The sequence below is a fragment of the Oculina patagonica genome, chromosome 1 (genome assembly GCF_052425735.1).
Source record: "Oculina patagonica isolate OP01 chromosome 1, crgOcupat, whole genome shotgun sequence".
NCBI classification, from domain to species: domain Eukaryota; kingdom Metazoa; phylum Cnidaria; class Anthozoa; order Scleractinia; family Oculinidae; genus Oculina; species Oculina patagonica.
This window is the reverse complement of record NC_135758.1, coordinates 46,135,390-46,155,044: the sequence shown is the minus strand read 5'-3', so window position 1 is coordinate 46,155,044 and position 19,655 is coordinate 46,135,390. Positions and strand designations below refer to the sequence as shown.

Genomic DNA, 19,655 nt, shown 5'->3' with positions numbered 1-19,655 from the left:
TGTCGATTTCAGAGGGAATTTGTCAGTTCTGTTCGATTTCTTGGACGAAGATTCCTTAAGTAGATTCATTTTCATGGTGGTTTACAAAGGAAAAAGGACAACGCTTTTTACTTATGGAGACATGTTTCGACAGCAACGTATGTCATCGTCACTCGTAATATCTACAGTGTACGTCGACTTTGAACATTTTAGTTAATATGCACGGTTAACAGGTTTTCCATTTACTACTGGCCCTGAAATTAATTTCAGATTGGAGCGAGAGAATTGCAGTTTTGGAACGGCCGCTAAAAACTGAGCCTTCATAGTTGAACACGGATTCCGCAGTAACGCCTGATCGCAGGTTAATTCCGCAGACGATCGTGAGTTCCAAAGAATTCAAAACAAAAATATGGATACCTTGAATGTAAGTAGTTATTCCGTGCATACTAAATAGTTACACGGTTAAAACTCATTTTCCCTTGAATTATTTTTATCTCGATAGCAAAAATTTCTTAAAAAATTACGATTTAAAGCTGCAATTTAAGCTACTAGGTTTCAGTTCACATTTAAGTTTACGTAGCTGCCATTAAAAGTAGGGGTGGGGAATGGTCCTTCAAAAAATGCTTGTCTCGCAAAATTTTAGCCAAATTTCAGGGGTCTCGTCGTCTCGAATTTTTCTTTGACGCCTTCGCGGAGTCTCGATTTCTTTTGCAAGGCTAAAAAGGTCTCGGACTCGCAGAAAAGATAACAGTCTCGCCGTCTCGCAAAATCTCGCATTTACCATGGCCATTCGACACCCCTAAAGGTGACCGCTATAACAAAACGTAATACAGAGAGTGATAAACATTTATTCTGTCGATGTCTATATTTCTCCCGAAAGGTACTGCAATGATTGACCAAAGTTTCTATTTACACTATTTTTTCGATATAACGGGAAACACTACTTTATATAAAAGAGGATAAAGCCTTTATCCTCTCTTGTTTATATACGCTTTTAGCTGTGGGCGAAAAATTACAAATTAGAGGAATACGATTTTGAAAATTTCCTCTAAACTAATCTCCGTCTCCAGTTATGTTTAAAATTATTCTGGTCGCCTTATCGATGTCAAATGTTTCTTGGTTTCCAAAACCTCTAGCTCTTCTTCTTTCTCCAGGAAATCAAAAGAAGTTCAGGTTCAGCCAAGCATTCGATTTTTTTTCTTTGAAACTTACGATCGTCCCCGCATCTTGTTCAAGGCTCAGATTCTAGCGGCAGATTTCAGATCTGCAATTTTCACTCCATTGCCCGGGCAACAGGAACGGCAAACCTTGTAAGCCATGACGAAATAAAACGAATAGAAAAGAACTTTCACTTTCATAAATCCATTCAACACTCAAAACAAATATTTTTTGGTCGATTGTTTGATGTTACCATGTGACTTTTCTCGCGATTTTTTTCGGTCGAAACCCCTTTTGAAAAGATTTTTTTGTTTTTTTGATAATTCTTTTAAGAATAAAACTATAAATTTAAAAGCCGGCTATTTCATTAGTTTGATAAACACTAAAAATGTTTGTGAAAAGGGGTGGATATCCGCCACTTAGGTGAATAATTGCTAAATATTCCGATTAACTAATTAGTTTTCGCTTCCATGTAGTAATGTTTATTAACTGATATTTTTCATGATATAGCAAAAAGGTGAATATACAAAGGTATGATACGTTCTGATTTACAGCGATCACGATTAATGTCAGCTACGTAATTAAAAAACTTCTATGTGAAGTCTGGCTGTTTTAATCGAAGCGACAAAGCGTTGCTTTCACAATAACTTTTCGGAAAATTGAGAATATTTAGGAGAAAAATACGTTAATATAAGTATGTTTCCTTTGGAACAAAAACCTATGCAGAATAACAAGGTGTCTGATTAGAAAGCGCCCTTATGTTCTTGCATAATTTCGACTGATTGCTGGTCTTCTTTAATTCGTCCACGAATACGTTAGTCAAAGGTTTCGGTTTTCTTAAAAGCATTTACAAAGCTGATAAAATATACAAACTATAAACATCACAAAGTCATTAGCTGTGAGTCACGTAAGGTGTCCATAACTCCGTTAGTAAATGCGTTTTGTCGTTTTTTGGTTAATGTAGCCTGCATAATTGTTTATTTTTAACAAATCAAGTTAAACCCTTTTTGAATGGTATATGTTACGCGGTACGTCGGTACTAAGCATCTTTGGATTTAAAATAAACGAATTCCGAACATTACGACTTGTATTACGATCTCATTTAGGAAACTTCTGGGTTTTGTTGTGGCTCGAATACATTATGTCGGTCATCAAAGGACCCTTTTTACTGTTGTGTAATAATATATTTAATTTAAAGACTTTAATTTGCTTTAAATAATTAAGAAAGCTGATAAAAAAATACCAATCCTGAGCATCACGAACTCATCGGCTGTTAATGACGGAAGGTGTCTGTTTAGTCGCCTTATGGGCAATTAAAGTGTGTCTCAACTGCATTAATGGGCTTTTTCAATCAATTACTGATGCTTTTTTCTTTCTGTTCCGTAAACAATAGTCGGAGGTTTTGATTAACTTAAAAGTATTTTTAAAGCTGGTAAAATATACGAATTCTAAACATCAAGGCCTCGGAAGCTGTAAGTGACATTGGGCACGCAAATTGGAAATGTGGAGATATTTGATTGGTGATGAGCGCGCTCCTAAAATAGAATTTGACACGCATAAAGTCTTGTTTGAAATCTCAAAGATCAGATCTATTAACTGCTTTTTTGTCTTCTAGAATCATTTACTGCCTGTAGCTGTCGATACTCTTTAACAAGGAGGTTCCAGAAATCGATCCATGATGAAATATCTCTTCCAAGCTCTTCTGTTGGGTTATTTCACAGCAGCGCTTGCAAACTCAAATCTGCCGACAAAGCCACCCACCGGAGATTCCCAGTGTACTATCAAGAACAATTACTTCATCGCTGGATCAAACTCTAAGAAAATCGAAAACATGTTTTCTGAAATAAAACAAGAGCTGGCCGAAATAAAACAAGAAATCAGGGAAATGAAGGGAAACCAAACTGGCGGCCCGGGTGAAAAAGGTTTGTAACAAAAAACTGTTAACTTGTGATATGTGTATCTACGTTCTATTAATTTTAAGTTTTTCTTCAGCATCGATTAATTTCAACCAATTTATGATATTTAATATTTATTTTTACTTTTCCGGTGAGACCTCTGTCTCGCGATCGGTGTTCAGTTGCTCCGTTGCTTGCATTTACTTAAAATAAAATCGATAGATCAAAAAAACCTGTATGCTATCTTTCAAGCGAATGCAGAGAGGGCAAAATTTGGCATTGACGAGGGGAAGCAAAGAATTCAAGATCAAGAGAGATAACTTCTTAACTGTATTATACAATTTCAGTTTACAAGAACTGTGCTGAGGTTTACCAGTCCGGTGACATGATCAGTGGAGTGTACAAAATCGATCCTGATGGTTTGGGAGAATTTGAAGTCATCTGTGATCAGAAAACAGCCGGCGGGGGATAGACGGTATTTCAGAAGAGAAGGGATGGCTCGGTAGATTTCTTCCGAGCTTGGGATGACTACAAACGAGGCTTCGGCAATCTGAATGGCGAGTTCTGGCTCGGACTCGACAAGATCCACCGCCTGACTGTAAGCAGCAGTAACAAGCTTCGCGTTGACTTGGAAGACATCCATGGTAAAACAGCATTTGCAGAGTACAGCTCATTTTCTGTGGCAAGTGAGAGAGCGAAATATCAGATGAATTTGGGAAGTTATTCAGGTTAGCCGGTACTTTTGTGAAGGTTACGTTTGAGTTTCTGTAAATGAAATTTTCAGGCGGAAAATATACTACATTTGCCGTAATTGCGGTATCGAAACGTCATATTTCCTTCGTTTTTTCAGCAAATCTACCTATTTTGGAAGAAAAGCCACCCAAGTTTGTTTCGAAAAATTTTGTCTCTCGGCCTGTACAAACAGATAAACAAAAATAAACTTGCTCACACAAAGTTAATTGTTTTCGTTTGCTAGGTACTGCTGGTGATTCTCTTGCTTATCACCGTGGCTCGGCATTTTCCACCAAAGATCGCGATAATGACGTCGACTCATCACGCCACTGTGCCTTGGTGTATAAAGGCGGCTGGTGGTACAATAAGTGCCATCATGTAAACCTCAATGGTTTGTACCTCAATGGGAAGAACGATGACCGAGGAATGCGCTGGTTACACTGGAAGAATAACAGTGAGTCTGTCAAGAGGTCCGAGATGAAGATTCGTCCAAAGGACTTCTAAGGTTGCTAGCTGTCGCCTACTCCATGTTACGACCGAGTAGCATATTTATACGTAAAGGTGCTTTGCAGTTTCCTTGGCACTGTTATTTTAAAACAACCAAACAATATCCGTTCTGAAAGTTACTATTAACATTTTGGATTGAAAACGTTTTCCTTCCACTCGCTATCGTCACAGCTCTCTTAGTAGAAGGGTTTCAATTGTACTGAGTTTACAAAAAAGTTTTCTGTGAAAAATAAATAAATAAATATATAACTTGTTTATCGGGCAGCAGTATAAAAAAATATAGTTCACTTTTTAGTTTGCTGTTGACGTTTAATGCAAGCTACATGAAGGGAGCAAACGTTCTTAAATCACATAAATTATTTTTTCTCTTTCACATTCCGAGTTAAAATTTTGTTACACTTGTTTTGTGATAATTATTTCGTTTCTTTTCTTAAGAACGAAAGGATCACTCAAAGATCACTCAAACGTTCGTTTAAATATATGTTACGGCCTCTGTTGTAAGAACGAATATATTAGATTAAAAAAATAAACACTGTGCCAGGGGAATATGTGTAGAAAAGCTTGGGGTACAAAATAAATAACTGGGAAAATGTTCTGTCAGACTTTCTTCTTTCTTACTGGTTTTTAACGATTTTCTCAAATGTGACGACTACCCAATTTCTCATCGTCATGGAGACCAGTGCTGAGAAGAATTAACAAAAATTGTTTATTGTGAGAGATTGTCTTAATGTACTTCTAAAAATGAATCCTCATAACTGATATTAGAACATGTTTGCAATCCAGAGTAAAGAGAATTTATATTTATATGTCGAATTTTGGAATGAAAGGATTTCAAGCTAAAAAAGGACAAATCCAACTCCTGTCCGAAGCGAAGGGAGAACATGCATTTATATAAAGCTTTTATCGACTCTGCAGTGCGATTCTAAATGAAAATTCAGAACGTGTTATGGTCCTAGGGTATGGATCAAATCACTGAAAGCCGGTAGATAAAGAACGTGACAAAAGAGCAAAAAGCAACTTATACTTGTTATCATACGACCTACTTCTACAGGATTATTTGTTAACCAGGATTTGCTTGTCGTTTTTGTTACCTTGCTACTATGTGCGATCAGATAAGATTATTTTCTTTCACGTAATTTTATGAAACAATCCGCGGCACCAGTTCCGAGCGCGGTTGGACTTGGTTTCGCTCCTGATAGGTGAGGTAAACAAAAGAAAGAAATGATAGGGATTTATTACCACAGAGCAATAGACACTCCTCTGAACTTGTACATGCATATATCTTTATTTTTGAGAGTATGGTCTACGTTTTATTTTATATGAGCCCTAGCATCTACCCATTGCTCTTCTCCTTGCCACCCCTGCTCGCCAAGCTATGTTGTCGACGGTACAAGGTTTATTTTGTGTCAAACTTGAAGAAAAATGTCTGAGATAAATACCGAAAAAGTGAAGTGGTCTCCCATAAGGAAATTACAACTGCAAAAGATCGCCGCTATCAGTGTATTATAAAAGATGTTGGAACAAAATGTGACTCTACAAATGGGCCAAAATATTCATGTTATTCATGACACAGCGACGACGAAGTACAATTAACCAACAGCACGGCGCTCCCGTTTCGGTACAATAGTTGTATGTGGATGTACCCTCCGATGACCACAAACGACCGTTTTAATCAAAAAGGCATTAAAAATTCATCTTCTTTATTTCTCGACTTGAGCATAATTTTTTACTAGCAGGCATATTTCAGCTTATTCTTGTAGCGATGTTGGAAACCTTGATATATACTAGTTATGCAACGTTTTCGAGTGGTATACTATGGAATATCCCACGAGTCACTTGTATTTTCTCGGTATACACACGAGCCTTTAGGCGAGTGTGTATACGAAGAAAATACAAGTGACAAGTGGGATATTCCATAGTATACCACGAGAAAGTGTTGTGTAACTATTTTATACCATGCCATATAAAATACGCTTACTAAATTTCATCGAGAATAAGATCGCAGCGCACGATGGGAAGGTTGGGTTGAATACCGTCGAATATACAACGGCTTTCCTGTATTTTGATTGGCTGTATTTTCTATGGCGTGGTATAAATATATATATACATTTGAGAAAGCACATCATTGGAGTATTTTTTCACGACAAATAAAGTTGTTGGTAGAATGAAAGGAAGGTTATTTTACACCCCGTGCCGACAAGAAAATACGTACCTTCAGATTTATAGCGATCGTGTAAAATGTCAGCTATATACAGAAAGTGAACGTTTGAAAATGCCATTCGAAATACTTATATGTGAAATCTAGGAGGTTTTATCGCAGCGTTATTTGCGACGAAATGTCTAATAAGAATGATGATAAATAAAGAGATAGAAAAGTTTAGGTTAAGAGAAACTATTTGAAGTTTTAGTATGCATGAAAGAAAAACTGTGCAAAATATCGATGCAAGTATTATTGGCTATTGTCTTTAATAATATGGGGTATGGGTTTCCTCTCCACATCACTGTTTGCTTCTGAGCCATCAACTGGCACCTTTTTCCTATTCCACTTAAAAGTATTTATAAAGCTGATAAAATACTTGTATACTAATATCACGAAAACATCAGTTGTTATGTAAAGTGTCTTTATAACGGATGACACCCTTAAAAAATATGGGATCAAAATTAGGCTGTTTTCAGTCTTTGTGATATGTTCTGACTGATCCCATCAGCTACGAAAACCTTTCGTGCACGTTGAAGCGTCAAAGCGAATTTTTGGCAAATACGAAAACAAAAGCATGGGCTGTCTCAACATCACAACATTATATAATGTTTTTTTAGTCAATGATTGATGCTTTTTTCCTATTCCGTGCACGAAAAACAAAGCCTTTGGTTTTCTTAAAAGCATTTTTAAAGCTGGTAAAATAAACGAGTTCTAAACATCACGAAAGCAGTTTGTGACGTTCTGCACGCAATTTGGAATTGCGGAGATATTCTAAAATGGGATTAAACACGCGAAAATTATCTTGATTCAAAGTTCGAAAAAATACTATAAACTGTTTTAGTGTCTTAAAAGTTTTATTGTTATTCATAATATAATTAGTTATAGCTCTAGGGAGGTCTAACAGCTCTGCTGATCAATTTAGAGTGTCCAAATAAAGTTACTCATTTATTCATTTAAGGCACTAGCTAAACTACCATCTAGTAATCTTGCACAAGTTTTTGCGCATACTAAACGTCACACATTTTATTTCTTTAACTTAGATTTCTGTCTTGAATTATTTTCGTTTCCATAGTAAAAACTTCGTGGAACGGCACTCTTTGGCTCCACAATAAAGGCTGTCACATTTGCGTTTACGTAGCTGATATTGCGATCGCTGCAAATCAAAATGTATCAAAGAGACTGAAAAAAAAAAACTTTCTCTTCAACCTTTCGATGGCTATATTATTTCCGCCTAAAATTACTTTTATCGACTTCTTTTCTCCATTATCCCAAAAAACACAATCAGTTCAAAATACGTTTTAATACTGTTGTAAACAGCTTAAAACACCATTTAAAATAGTCAAAAACTATCTGTTTTACAAAAAGAGTTCAACATTAGTTTCCAAAAACAGTTTAAAAACAGATTAAAATTAGTGTTGTGTTTGGTAAGGGTATTCCATGATGCGAAAATAAAAAGAGCTTGGTTTTCTTAAAAGCATTACAAAAGCTAATAAAATATACTTATTCGTATTAACGGGAATTCATCAGCTGTTCGTGATGTTCGACACGTTAATTGGAAATGTGGAGATGATATTTGATTGGCGATAAACGTGCTCCTAAAATAGAATTTTGAATGCGCAAGCTCAAACAACATATCATATAAATGGCTTTTGAAGTTTTGTGGAGTCATTCGCTGTTCGTGGCCTGTTGGTGCTCTATACTGACGAATACTTACAAACATCGATCCGCAATGAAGTATTTCTTTCGAGCTGTCCTGTTGAGTTATTTTGTAGCGACGCATGCAAACCTACTTCTGTCGACTACGAGGAAGCCAACGACACCGAAATTCTCCCAGTGTAATGTCAATAACAACCACAATTACAACAGCTTCTTTGCCGGACCAAACTGCAAGAAAATAGAAAACATGATTTCTGAAGTGAAGCAACAGCTGGCTGAATTGAAACAGGAAATCGGGAAATGTAAAGAAAATCAAACTTACGGTCCGGGAAAAAAAGGTTTGTACTAAAGCTTCCTAAAACTTCTATAATTCCTTGTCGACTGACATTCTGTTGTTATAACTGTTCTAAGACAGGTATGCATAATTTTCAGTTTACAAGAACTGTGCCGAAGTTTACCAGTCCGGTGACAAGATCAGTGGAGTGTACAAAATCGATCCTGATGGTTTGGGAGAGTTTGAAGTCTTCTGTGATCAGAAAACAGCCGGTGGAGGATGGACGGTGTTTCAGAAGAGACGGGATGGCTCTGTAGATTTCTTTCGAGCTTGGGATGACTACAAACGAGGCTTCGGCAATCTGAACGGCGAGTTTTGGCTCGGACTCGACAAAATTCACCGCCTGACTGTAAGCGGCAGTGACAAGCTTCGCGTTGACTTGGAAGACATCCATGGTAAAACAGCATTTGCAGAGTACAGCTCATTTTCTGTGACAAGTGAGAGGGCGAAATACCAGCTGAATTTGGGAAGTTATTCAGGTAAGCTTTCCGTGGATTTCTTCTGATTTCCTTAATGAAATTGGCAACTAGAAAATATGTTAAATTTTCCCGTGACAGATTTTTGCTGGCCAGTGACATTTTTTATTTTATATTTGTGTTATCTTCTGATAGAATTTACTACAAATTTTGTTTGGCAAATCAACAATGGCACCTTTTCAATACATAATTTTCTTCAAATTCCCAGGCGCTACGGTTGCTGAAAATCCGATAAACGGAAATCCAGAGGCCTGTATATTTCAAACAAATTTTACATTTTTCATGAATGTCAATGTTTCTCGCTTCCAAATTTTTATGGAGTTTAACTGTGGCCATAATTAATTAAAGGTTACACAGAACGACGAAAATTCAGGGCGCAGGGATGGCGCAGTGGTGAGGGCGCTCGCTTCCCACCAATGTGGTCCGGGTTCGATTCCGGCCAGGTACCATATGTGGGTTGAGTTTGTTGTTGTTTCTCGTCCTTGCTCCGAGGGTTTTTCTCCGGGTTCTCCGGTTTTCCTCCCTCCACAAAAACCAACACTTCTAAATTCCAATTCGATCGGGAATCCGAGGGCCACAGGTTTGTCAGTCGAAGACTGCTACGTGCAACCCTCGTAAAACAAAGTTGATTTAAAATTGACGCATTAAAAGATAAAAGATAAAAAAACTTAATTTAAGTGCATTGCCTTGATATAATCTGCATTGAACATTCATGCACCAGATTTTTGAAGTCAATAGCCCTTACTTTTCAATTAAAAGCAACTCGCAGTACAAACTTTGATTCCGTGCCCCTTTTCCTTTCAACGTTAGTTAGAAAAGTTTTTGAGCGCGTCGGTTACCTTCCATTTCTATCAATATCTCGGTGTGGCTCTTGTCCCCTTCAGTTCTTTACCATTTTTACTCAAATGTGTTTTACCTAATTGGCATACATTTAGTCAGTTTTCGCTTTTTTTCGCAGGAACTGCTGGCGATTCTCTAGGTAAGCATCGTGGCTTTGCATTTTCCACCAAAGATCGCGATAATGACCAGTGGTCATCCAACTGTGCCTCGCGTTATAAAGGCGCCTGGTGGTACAAAAGCTGCCATGACCCAAACCTCAATGGTTTGTACCTCAGTGGAAAGGACGATACCCGTGGAATGTGCTGGCACCACTGGAAGAAAAACTGTGAGTCTGTCAAGAGGTCCGAGATGAAGATTCGTCCGAAGGACCTCTGAGAATTTGAAGATTCAGTGTCGTGCAATACATGTCACACTGGAGTGAAATATCTAAACCCAGCAAAATAAGTCAAGTAAGGGTGCTTTTGCTTTAGTTTACTTGGCGCCGTTTTAAATTAAACCAGAAATTACTCGAATTCGCAGTTTTTCACAATTTCAAGGCGTGCGCGAGAAAGCGACGTAATCGGTAAGAACTTCGAGAGATCAAGCTTCTGTAAAAGTTACCACAGTGTAAGCGCATGGATTTTGTAAACACAGTTTGGTTCACCGTGAGTTTCTGTAGCAATCTATAAAAATAAAGGCATTTACCAAGATAGGTCATTAAATTTATCATTAATTTTTTGCTTAAGTTCGGGGTAACTATTTGAAAGTGATAATCACTTTATAATTTTCTCAGAAGGCAAGCATGCGATAAACTAAGTTTATCGCAAGCATGCGATAAACTAATAACCGATAAATCACTTTCAGTTTTTCAATCCTTGTACCGTCCTCTACTAAATAAGCGAATAAGATGGCGAAAAATGGTTTCAAGATAACAGTTGTAAGTAAGCGAGCTTGTGGTGTAAGTAAAAATAAATAACTGGGAAATGTTTCTCTGAGTTTTCCATTTTTAGCTCCCATAAATAAGCTACGTTCCCATTTTTTTAACGATCAGGTTATATTCCAGCTTTACAGTGAAAGTGAAATTAGGAAAAGCCATGCTTGATCCTACATGTGAGATCTAGGAGATTTTATCGCAGTGTTATTTTTAACGAGATCTCGATCTAATGAAAATCAAAAAAGAGAAAAATAAGGTTAAGAGAAAATGTAAAACGTTTAATATGCAGGGAACAAGAACTTGTCTAAAATAACGTGGCAACTGTTAGTAGCGAGTGTCTTTAAATGTTATAAATGTTCTCCTGTACCAATTTTCACTTTTACAACAAGTTTAAAGCTCATTTGAAAAGCTAAATATCGCTTCACCATGGTGAATCATGTGGTTCACCATTGAAAATGACGTCATAATGACGTCAGGATTGCAGTTGTCGATCGTTTTGACAGTAGCATTGGACTCGGCGCATGAAATTACCTAGAATACCATCTTTGTTGCCCTATCGTAGTCCTTTTTACGCCGAAACATTAATGGTTCACCATGGTGAACCATTATTATAAAAGGAAAATAATTAATTTTCTTTAATTAATAAGAGGTTCACCATGGTGAACCGTCTATAATTCGTCAACATAAGGCTCAACGTAGGGCCAAAGGATTGTATACTAGGTAATTTTGGACGCTGAGTTGAATGCTGCTATCAAAATGACAGATAACTGCAATGCTGACGTCATAGTGACGTCATTTCCAATGGTGAACCATTGGTGAAGCGTGACACCATCTCAGAATTTCACACCAAAAATGTACAAATACCATTGTATTTTTAACCCAAAATCACAGTAGGGCGAAGAAAAGCATAAAACTGTTAAATTTCGACCCAAATGACCGTCTAAAGTTTGGTAACGAATTCAGATGAATAAGAATGTTTAATTCTATAAAAATAAGGCATTTGACTGCAGAACAGGCTCGTCCATGTGACGATTAAGTTTTTGTCCGTCTACGTCACAAGGTGGTCACATGACCTTCTATTTCCGCTCATTGGTTTAGGTACTTAAGATAAATACTTAGGCCAAGTTTCATTTTGATCGGCCTAATGCAACTATTTTTGAGGTGTATGCACTGACCATCCAGACAATCCGCGCCATAAAGACTTGGGACACCCATTTCAGCAAGTATAACGTGACATTTCGTCACGATTTCTCAGAAATGGAGAACCCCTTCCCCCGAAACCAATGTTGCAAAACAGACAGCAACGGTAGGCATTGGTTTTTCAAGGAACACAACATTGTAATGGGGCGGGGGGGGGGGGTAATTATTGATTTTTTTCCTCTTCCGAAGTGCCAAAAACGACGAGTGTCCCAAGAAAAGTGGCGTGGATTGAGGCCCGCGGCCCGGCGGCCCACGGCCCGCGGCCTGGCGGTTCGCGGCCCACCTCTCGGCCCGCGGCCCGCGGCCCACAGGTTATGGTAAGTAATAAATTGTAAGCAAATATTTCAGTTTATAGGAAAGGTGCTTAAGAGCAACACAAAAATTTTTATTTTATAACTGCAAGTCAGTACATGTCTTGCCATAGCATCTGTGGATTTGAGACATTTTCGCCGTTTCCCTTTAGCAAGAAAAAGCATCACAATCAAAAACTGTATGCAAATATCGGATGTCAAGTGAATTAAGTGTACAGAATTTCCAGTTATCCCAATGTAAATGAACGAAAGCAACATAATTTAACAATGTTCAACGCCACAACTTACGTTTTCATCAGCGTCTTTGTGTACAGGTCTGCCCGGGAGAGAAAAATAAAATTCACTGAGCGAGTAAGTTCAAAAATTATAAAGAAAGAAACAAGCGTTTTACGTCTGATCTGTTGAAACTTACATTGTTTGAAAACAAACGTCCACTGTGCTATCGGGTTCTGTTAACGGAAGTGAATATAAACAATGAAATGATGGTTTTTTAGCATAAAGTAACAAACAGATTAGTAGTAATAGCATTCTCGTTCCCAGAGCCTCCGTTTCTTTTGGTCACGTGGTCGGCGAAACGAAGGGCTCTGGTAACACTGACTACCGGATGTCGTAAAATCCACGACATCCGGTAGCGCATGCCCACTGCATAAATGTTCGTCTGCGTCTGCTCAGTAAAAGAAAGGGGAAGGCTGGGGCTGACTAACACGAGAAGAAAACGAATTTTGAAAGAAGATACGAGATTTGAGTTTGGCGTTGGAAGAGCTGTACAGCAATCCTTGCTACAACTGTCGGAGGACATCAAGAAACAAGAAATGGAACAGGAAGCCGCCCTGCCTGCTGTAGTCGTTAAGTAGAACGACTGTCCTTGTGTTTTGCCCGCTGGTTTTGGCAATTCAAGTCGTTGATAACTTACACAATTCGATTCGTTTGGAACACATTGAATTGCATGGCTGATAGATGTGTTCATGTTGTGTCGTCTCTACACGCAATATTATCTGAAGGCAAAGTTAGAATTCAGAGGAATTGGAGTTATAGTCGCGCTGTTATAGTGTTTAAACATGGAGTCGAGGATATCATCAGCCGATAACATTCCGACGGTTGATGATACTGTGAAATGTATTTATGGCCATGCGGAGGTATTGCAGAAAATTCAGAACAAAAAAGCCGCGATATCACATTAAATTTCAAAATCTTCATGTAATTCATGAACTTCATTTAGTGTGTATATCTTGTATAAGCTAAGTTGATAGTGCAAATGTTTGCAATATTTTTAATGCAATAAAAAGTACAACCGAGTCACACCTTGCAAGTGATGTATTTGTCATTCGTTCATAAACAAAGGTCTGCTTCGTGAATACGTTATTCCAACAAACTCCCAGTGTTATTCGGTCTTTTTCCGGTAACATTTTCAAACTTGCCCGCTTCATCTTCAATTGTTTCGATGACCGGAAGTATAACTAAAATTGCGTAGAAGCGTTTCGTTTTTTACCTAATTACGCATGCAGTTTTTATCAGCCAATCAAAAAAATCATATTTTTTACCGTTACCAGGGCCACTACGTCATGTCATTTAAAAATTACGCGTGGCCCTGGGGAAGAGGATGGTAGTAATAGTTGCCAAAATTTTAACGGTCATACTTTTCAAAATGTATGCAGCTTAGCATACGAAACGTCAAGTTTATAAAAATGCGATTTTTCATAATGTTTATCACCGCTGTTTGTGTTATATTTTTAATCAAGTTACGATGGCCTAAAACCAAGAGTCTATATGAAACAGATTAGAGTTTCCCTCTAACTCTCTTCCCAACTTCCCCTCCCTCCCCTTTCGACGCCTGCTACGCAGGCTACAAACAGATTTTAGACACTCGCCGATTCCTACTATCTGAGCATGCGCGTTAATATACCACTGACCAATGTGGTTCTTAATACACCAGTCTATTGTGTTCCGCTTGCACATTTTTACATTTGTTAATTTGTCAAGAAATATTTAATAAAACATTTCATTCTCCATACATTTTCTTTGTAATCCTTGCGTTCGCTTCTACAGTCAATGTATCGCAGGACATACTATTCGCGGACTCGGAGGTCCGCGATTTCTAGAGATGTATTTCTTCCAAGCTCTTCTGTTGGGTTATTTCGTAGCAGCTCTTGCCGACTGCTCGAATATTCCAACAAAGCCAGTGGCGAAAGCTTCGCTGTGTAATGTCAATACCTACAACAGCTTCTTCGCCGGACCAAACTGCAAGAAGATCGAAAGCATTCTCTCTGACGTCAAGCAACAGCTGGCTGAAATAAAACAAGTAATCGGGGAAATGAAGGAAAACCAGACTGGTGGCCCGGGTGAACAAGGTTTGTAACAAAATGTTTTGAAACTTTAATGCTTCAATTTTCTGTCGCGTGAGATGCTGTTGTTAAACTGTGTCATTTTAAGTAGCGTTTTCTTGCGTTCGAAATGTAAAACTCTTTTTTTATACTGAACGTTGATCGAGTAAATCAAACTTGTATGCAAGCTTCCGAGCCTGCTTAAGTAAGTAAAATATGTTTCATTTTTTGCATGCAAGCCATTCAGTTGTTTTGATCGCAAATTTTTAAAACAACCACTGAATGATCGTTAAGGTATATTCTTACAGAAGACATTCTGACTTAAGAGGGAACAAAATGGAGTGAAATGATGAGTATAACGTTCAATTTGCAGTTCACAAGAACTGTGCCGACGTTTACCAGTCCCGTGACAAGATCAGTGGAGTGTACAAAATCAATCCTGATGGTTTGGGAGAATTTGAAGTCTTCTGTGATCAGAAAACAGCCGGTGGAGGATGGACGGTGTTTCAGAAGAGACGGGATGGCTCTGTAGATTTCTTCCGAGCTTGGGATGACTACAAACGAGGCTTCGGCAATCTGAACGGCGAATTTTGGCTCGGTCTCGACAAGATCCATCGCCTGACTGTAAGCAGCAGTAACAAGCTTCGCGTTGACTTGGAAGACATCCATGGTAAAACAGCATTTGCAGAGTATAGCTCGTTTTCTGTGACAAGTGAGAGGGCAAAATACCAGCTGAGTTTGGGAAGTTATTCAGGTGAGCCTCCTTCTGTTAAATTCGATTTAATTTTGAAAATTTTAACGGGATCTGCAAATTAGATTGCATTTTATTGGAATAAATGTTTATCATTTTATCTCAGCAATTATCTTTCTCAAGGGAAAACTTAAATAAAGCCTCTTTTGTGTGTTAACTAACGAAAAACTTTATTTTTTTTCGCTTTCCAAAAAGTTGAAAATGAGTACAACGAATACAAGGCTACCCGAGTGTTCAATTATCAAGAGAAGAGAGTCAAGTCGGTTAAGCTATCAATGCAATTGACCTTTTAGTTTTAGCAGACACAACTATCATGATATACCTTAATGAACTAATAAATCTCCTCAGGGATGATGCTATGGCTATTTTATGATAAAAAGCAACCGACAAGAATTTACCAGAAATAACCCAAAAAATACTAAAGTAGCACTTACCCTTTTCATTGTCGCGACTTTAAGCGTAGCAAGTGACATAAAAATGCATATGTAAAAAATCTGGAAAGAGTAAAAAGCAATTAAAAATGGATCATCGCAGTGTTTGCAAATTCAAGCACACGGTTCCAAAGAAGTCTGAAGATACATTCTGGGCTTCAATGCAATTCAAAGTTTCCAGAGGTTTGCTCATTGCAGTTATTGTGGGAACTAATAAATTGTTCTTCTCTTTTGAATCCCTACAGTGTTCAGAAAAATAGTGTGGCTGTTTTTTTTTTTTTCTTTTTAAGGCACTGCTGGTGATTCTCTTCCTTATCATCGCGGGGCACAATTTTCAACCAAAGATCGCGATAATGATGAGTCATCCGGCAGCTGTGCCTTGCATCGTAAAGGCTCCTGGTGGTACAAAGATTGCGCTCACTCAAACCTCAATGGTTTGTACCTCAATGGTAAGGACGATGCTAAAGGAATGTGGTGGCACCACTGGAAGAATAACACTGAATCTGTCAAAAAGTCCGAGATGAAGATTCGTCCAAAGGACTTCTAAGATTCGTTGTAGAATGTTACGCTTGAAAGAAATGAAATAATCACCTTTTTTAACTACTTATAAACTAGCAACTTCACATCTGTTAAAGGTTTGAGAGTGAGATGTCTAAAATAGATAAACGGGATAATTTTACACAGGAAGATATTTCGGAAACCTCTAAAGTTCTTTGAATTTTTTTTACAGTTTAGATGCGAAATATATTTGCTAGCTCAAATTAACGACTATTGTAACTTTTTAGTTCATCTTGATAGATACAAATACCATCAAAAATGATTCAGAGCCGACATCCGTTAAGTAACCCAACTGAAAAAAAAAATAGTTAAGAGTGACTTTTACGAACGGTCGAGCAAGAATTTGATTTCCTGGCAGAAATTGGATAATCGATTTTTCTTCGTTTTTTGCTCATTATTAGCTTTAAGGTAGATAAGAAACCTGATGTAGTTTGTTTCCCCTAGAGGTCTTCTAATTTTGAGAAAACAAAGAAAATCGATTTCGGTGGTCGAAGTCACAAATTTCCTAACTTTTAAACCCGAAATTAGCTATTATGAACACTCCTCGCGTTCGCTTACAAAACCGCGCAGAGAAATTTGGTCACTTCCTATCTACATAAAAACTCTTTTTCTTTCGCTAGAATATAATTTCAGGGCTTTATCGCAACTCTTCCAACTGAAAAAAATGAACTGACGAGGAATGCTTTTTACGATAACAAAAATTTGAATGAAATAGTAATTTTCAACGGCAGTATTTAGCATGTGGTATAGCATTAAATTTTTTCAATTCTCGCTCAAACATGCATACAGATATTCTTATTAAACATACCTGAGAATTGGCTCGGGTTATTGGAAACATTCTCACTTAGAGGGCATCAAACTTCGGCAAATTTTCACAGCATGACCGTAAACTGTGTAAATACTTCTAATTGCCAAACGCCACGATAATGAATGTTTTAACCCCAAATGCTCGTCTTTCCTTCTTCTTGCCGAATGTTCCATTGCAAAATTCCCTTTTCAACGAAAGAGTGAGATAAAAAAGCCAACCTGGGTCAATTAAGGTCCATTTTGATCGCAAAACCTCTTCGCCATTTTGCTACAAGATTAGATTTGTGACTTACGTGACATAATACACGTGACATGAAACACGATATTGTGACGTAAGTGAGTCTGCGCAGTAAGAGCTCTGGGGTCGAGAATGTCACGGAGTTAAAATAACGCAAAACAATTCTCCAGCACCGACAACGCAGTTTGAGGAAGCAAATTGAGCTTTCTGGCGTTCTGTACACACTTTCGTCAAGAGAAAAGAACCACGATAAAGGACAATTGCTAAGGATGAAGATGCAAAAGGAATTTCGCGCTTAACAGTTGCTTTGTTGCATTTTGGAGCCAAGAAATGTTTAGCTGTAAGTTAGGCTATTTTGATCGATATCACAACATTTTGTGGGACTACGATGCATTGATAAATATGCTGCCTTCAACAACCCAAGCAAATTCTCAGGTATGTCTTAGATAAACATTTACATGTGTGTTTAAACGACAATTGAGGAAATTTGGAGTTATACCACATAATAAATAATTCCGTTGAAAACTGCCGTTTAATTCGACTTTCTAGTATCGTGAAAAGTATTCCCCATCTTTTTAATTATTTCAGTTCGAAGAGTTTTGCTTAAGCCCTGAAATTATATTTTAGCGAATGGAAAAGAGTTTCTCTGTTGATAGAAAGCATCCAAAGTTTTCAATGTGGCTTTGTTTGTGAACGCGACGAGAGTTAACGATAGCGAATTTCGGGTTGAAAATTGTGTCACTTTGAGGCTCCGATCACGAAAACTGACTTTGGTTTTTTTCTCGAAATTAGAAGACTTCTGGGGGGAACAAAATACATCAGGTTTCTTATCTACCTAAAAGCTATTAATGAGCAAAATAATGAAGGAATTTGATTTTTCAATTTTCTGCCAGCGCAAGCGCGGTTTTTATTTAAAGTCCTTCTTAAATATTTGCTCAAACTAACGACTATTGTAACTTTTTTAGTTCATCTGGTATTGTACCATTAAAAACGATTCAGAGCCGACATCCGTAAGGTAACTCAATTGTCATAAAAAGTAGTTTCATATACTTAATTTAATTTTGGGCAACCTAAACAGGATATTGACAATAGTCTAAGATGTCAAACTTAATTGTATTGATTTTGTTAGCTGTGTGCTACTCAGTTTCTAAGTTACTTCTAACTGTTGATTCCTCATTTCACTTAACTTTTCCGAAAAGCAAAAAAATTCCGTAAAACATTTTGTTGATCTCCACATAGGTTTCTTTATAAACTAATGGCAGATTTCTCAACTCCTGAAAACTGAAAATAAAATATTGAATTTGCAAGTTTATTATTTGTGGAATGAATGAATGAATGAATGAAAGACTTTATTTAATGAGGGTGACCCGTGACAGTAACGTAAGTTACTGATAAACTTGGGGCCCTCAGCTTAAAATAATTAGAATGCTAAAAATATATTATTTACAATAAAATGCTAAAATACGATATTATTTACAATAAAATACTTAATTAAGTTACTATTAAAAATGGTTACAAATAATAAAACTGGAGTTACAATACAAACATACTTCGAATAATAACGGTAAATTAAAAAAAATAATAATAATAATAATAATTAAAAAATTCCATTAGTTTTCTGAGAGTTAAAAATAGTATTACATAATTTAGCCTTAAACGATTTAACGGACTTCTCTGTTTTTAAAGACCGGGGTAAACTGTTCCAATCTTTAATAGTTCTGACGGCGAAGGTGCGTCCTCCCTCCGAGGTGTTTCTGTGAGGGGGGCATAATAAATTTAAATTACAATTTCTAGTAGTTCTCGAATGGACGTCAGAGTTTTTCCTCAAAGATGTGCTCATGTATTCTGGTAAAGTTCCGTTTATCCTTTTGTAGGCCAGTGCACATCGTTCTTAATCGGAATTAAGAACAATGGTAAAAGAAATGGTTCCAAGCTAAGGCTATTCCTTTTTTTTATTTTTTTTTTTTGCCATTTTATTCACAAGTGTTGGGAGGCGCGGTGGCCTAATGGTTAGCGCACCGGACTCCGGAGAGAGCGTTCGGGGTTTGAGCCCTGGCCGGGGTCATATTGCGCCTCTCCACCCAGGTGTATAAATGGGTACCGGCGAAATAATGCTGGGGAGGGTCCCTTTGATAGACTAGCATCCCATTCATAAGGAGTAGAAATATTCCTAGCCGCTTAGTGCAACAGAAACCGGGATATGCTCCGGAAGTATGGGCCTCATGGCTCGAGGCTGCCTTTTTTATGCCCAAGTGTGATCAACAACTATGTTCTCCTTACAAATCAATAAATTGTCAAGCAGACAGGTGAGGAGAATAAAGAAAATCGTCAGCTTTGAGATATTTTTA

General features: G+C 37.6%; 2 protein-coding genes across 3 annotated transcripts in view; both read left to right on the top strand.

Annotated features, from left to right (window-relative positions):
- Positions 1-19,655, top strand: part of LOC144633741 (uncharacterized) — a 101,967-nt gene that overhangs the window by 51,384 nt on the left and 30,928 nt on the right. Inside the window, exons 17-18 of one of the 2 annotated variants that reach the window (XM_078492604.1) lie at positions 8,560-8,940; positions 9,896-10,455. In XM_078492604.1, coding sequence (XP_078348730.1) covers positions 8,560-8,940; positions 9,896-10,152 — 638 coding nt within the window. In that variant the 3' untranslated portion in view covers positions 10,153-10,455. Of the gene's footprint in view, positions 1-8,559; positions 8,941-9,895; positions 10,456-19,655 lie in introns of those variants that run through there. The other variant, XM_078492611.1, reaches the window with a different exon arrangement.
- On the top strand, positions 14,303-16,270 carry LOC144646684 (angiopoietin-related protein 7-like). Its single transcript, XM_078506395.1, has 3 exons — positions 14,303-14,549; positions 14,896-15,276; positions 15,995-16,270. Exons 1-3 carry the CDS (start codon positions 14,303-14,305, stop codon positions 16,249-16,251), a joined length of 885 nt encoding a protein of 294 aa, XP_078362521.1. The 3' UTR covers positions 16,252-16,270.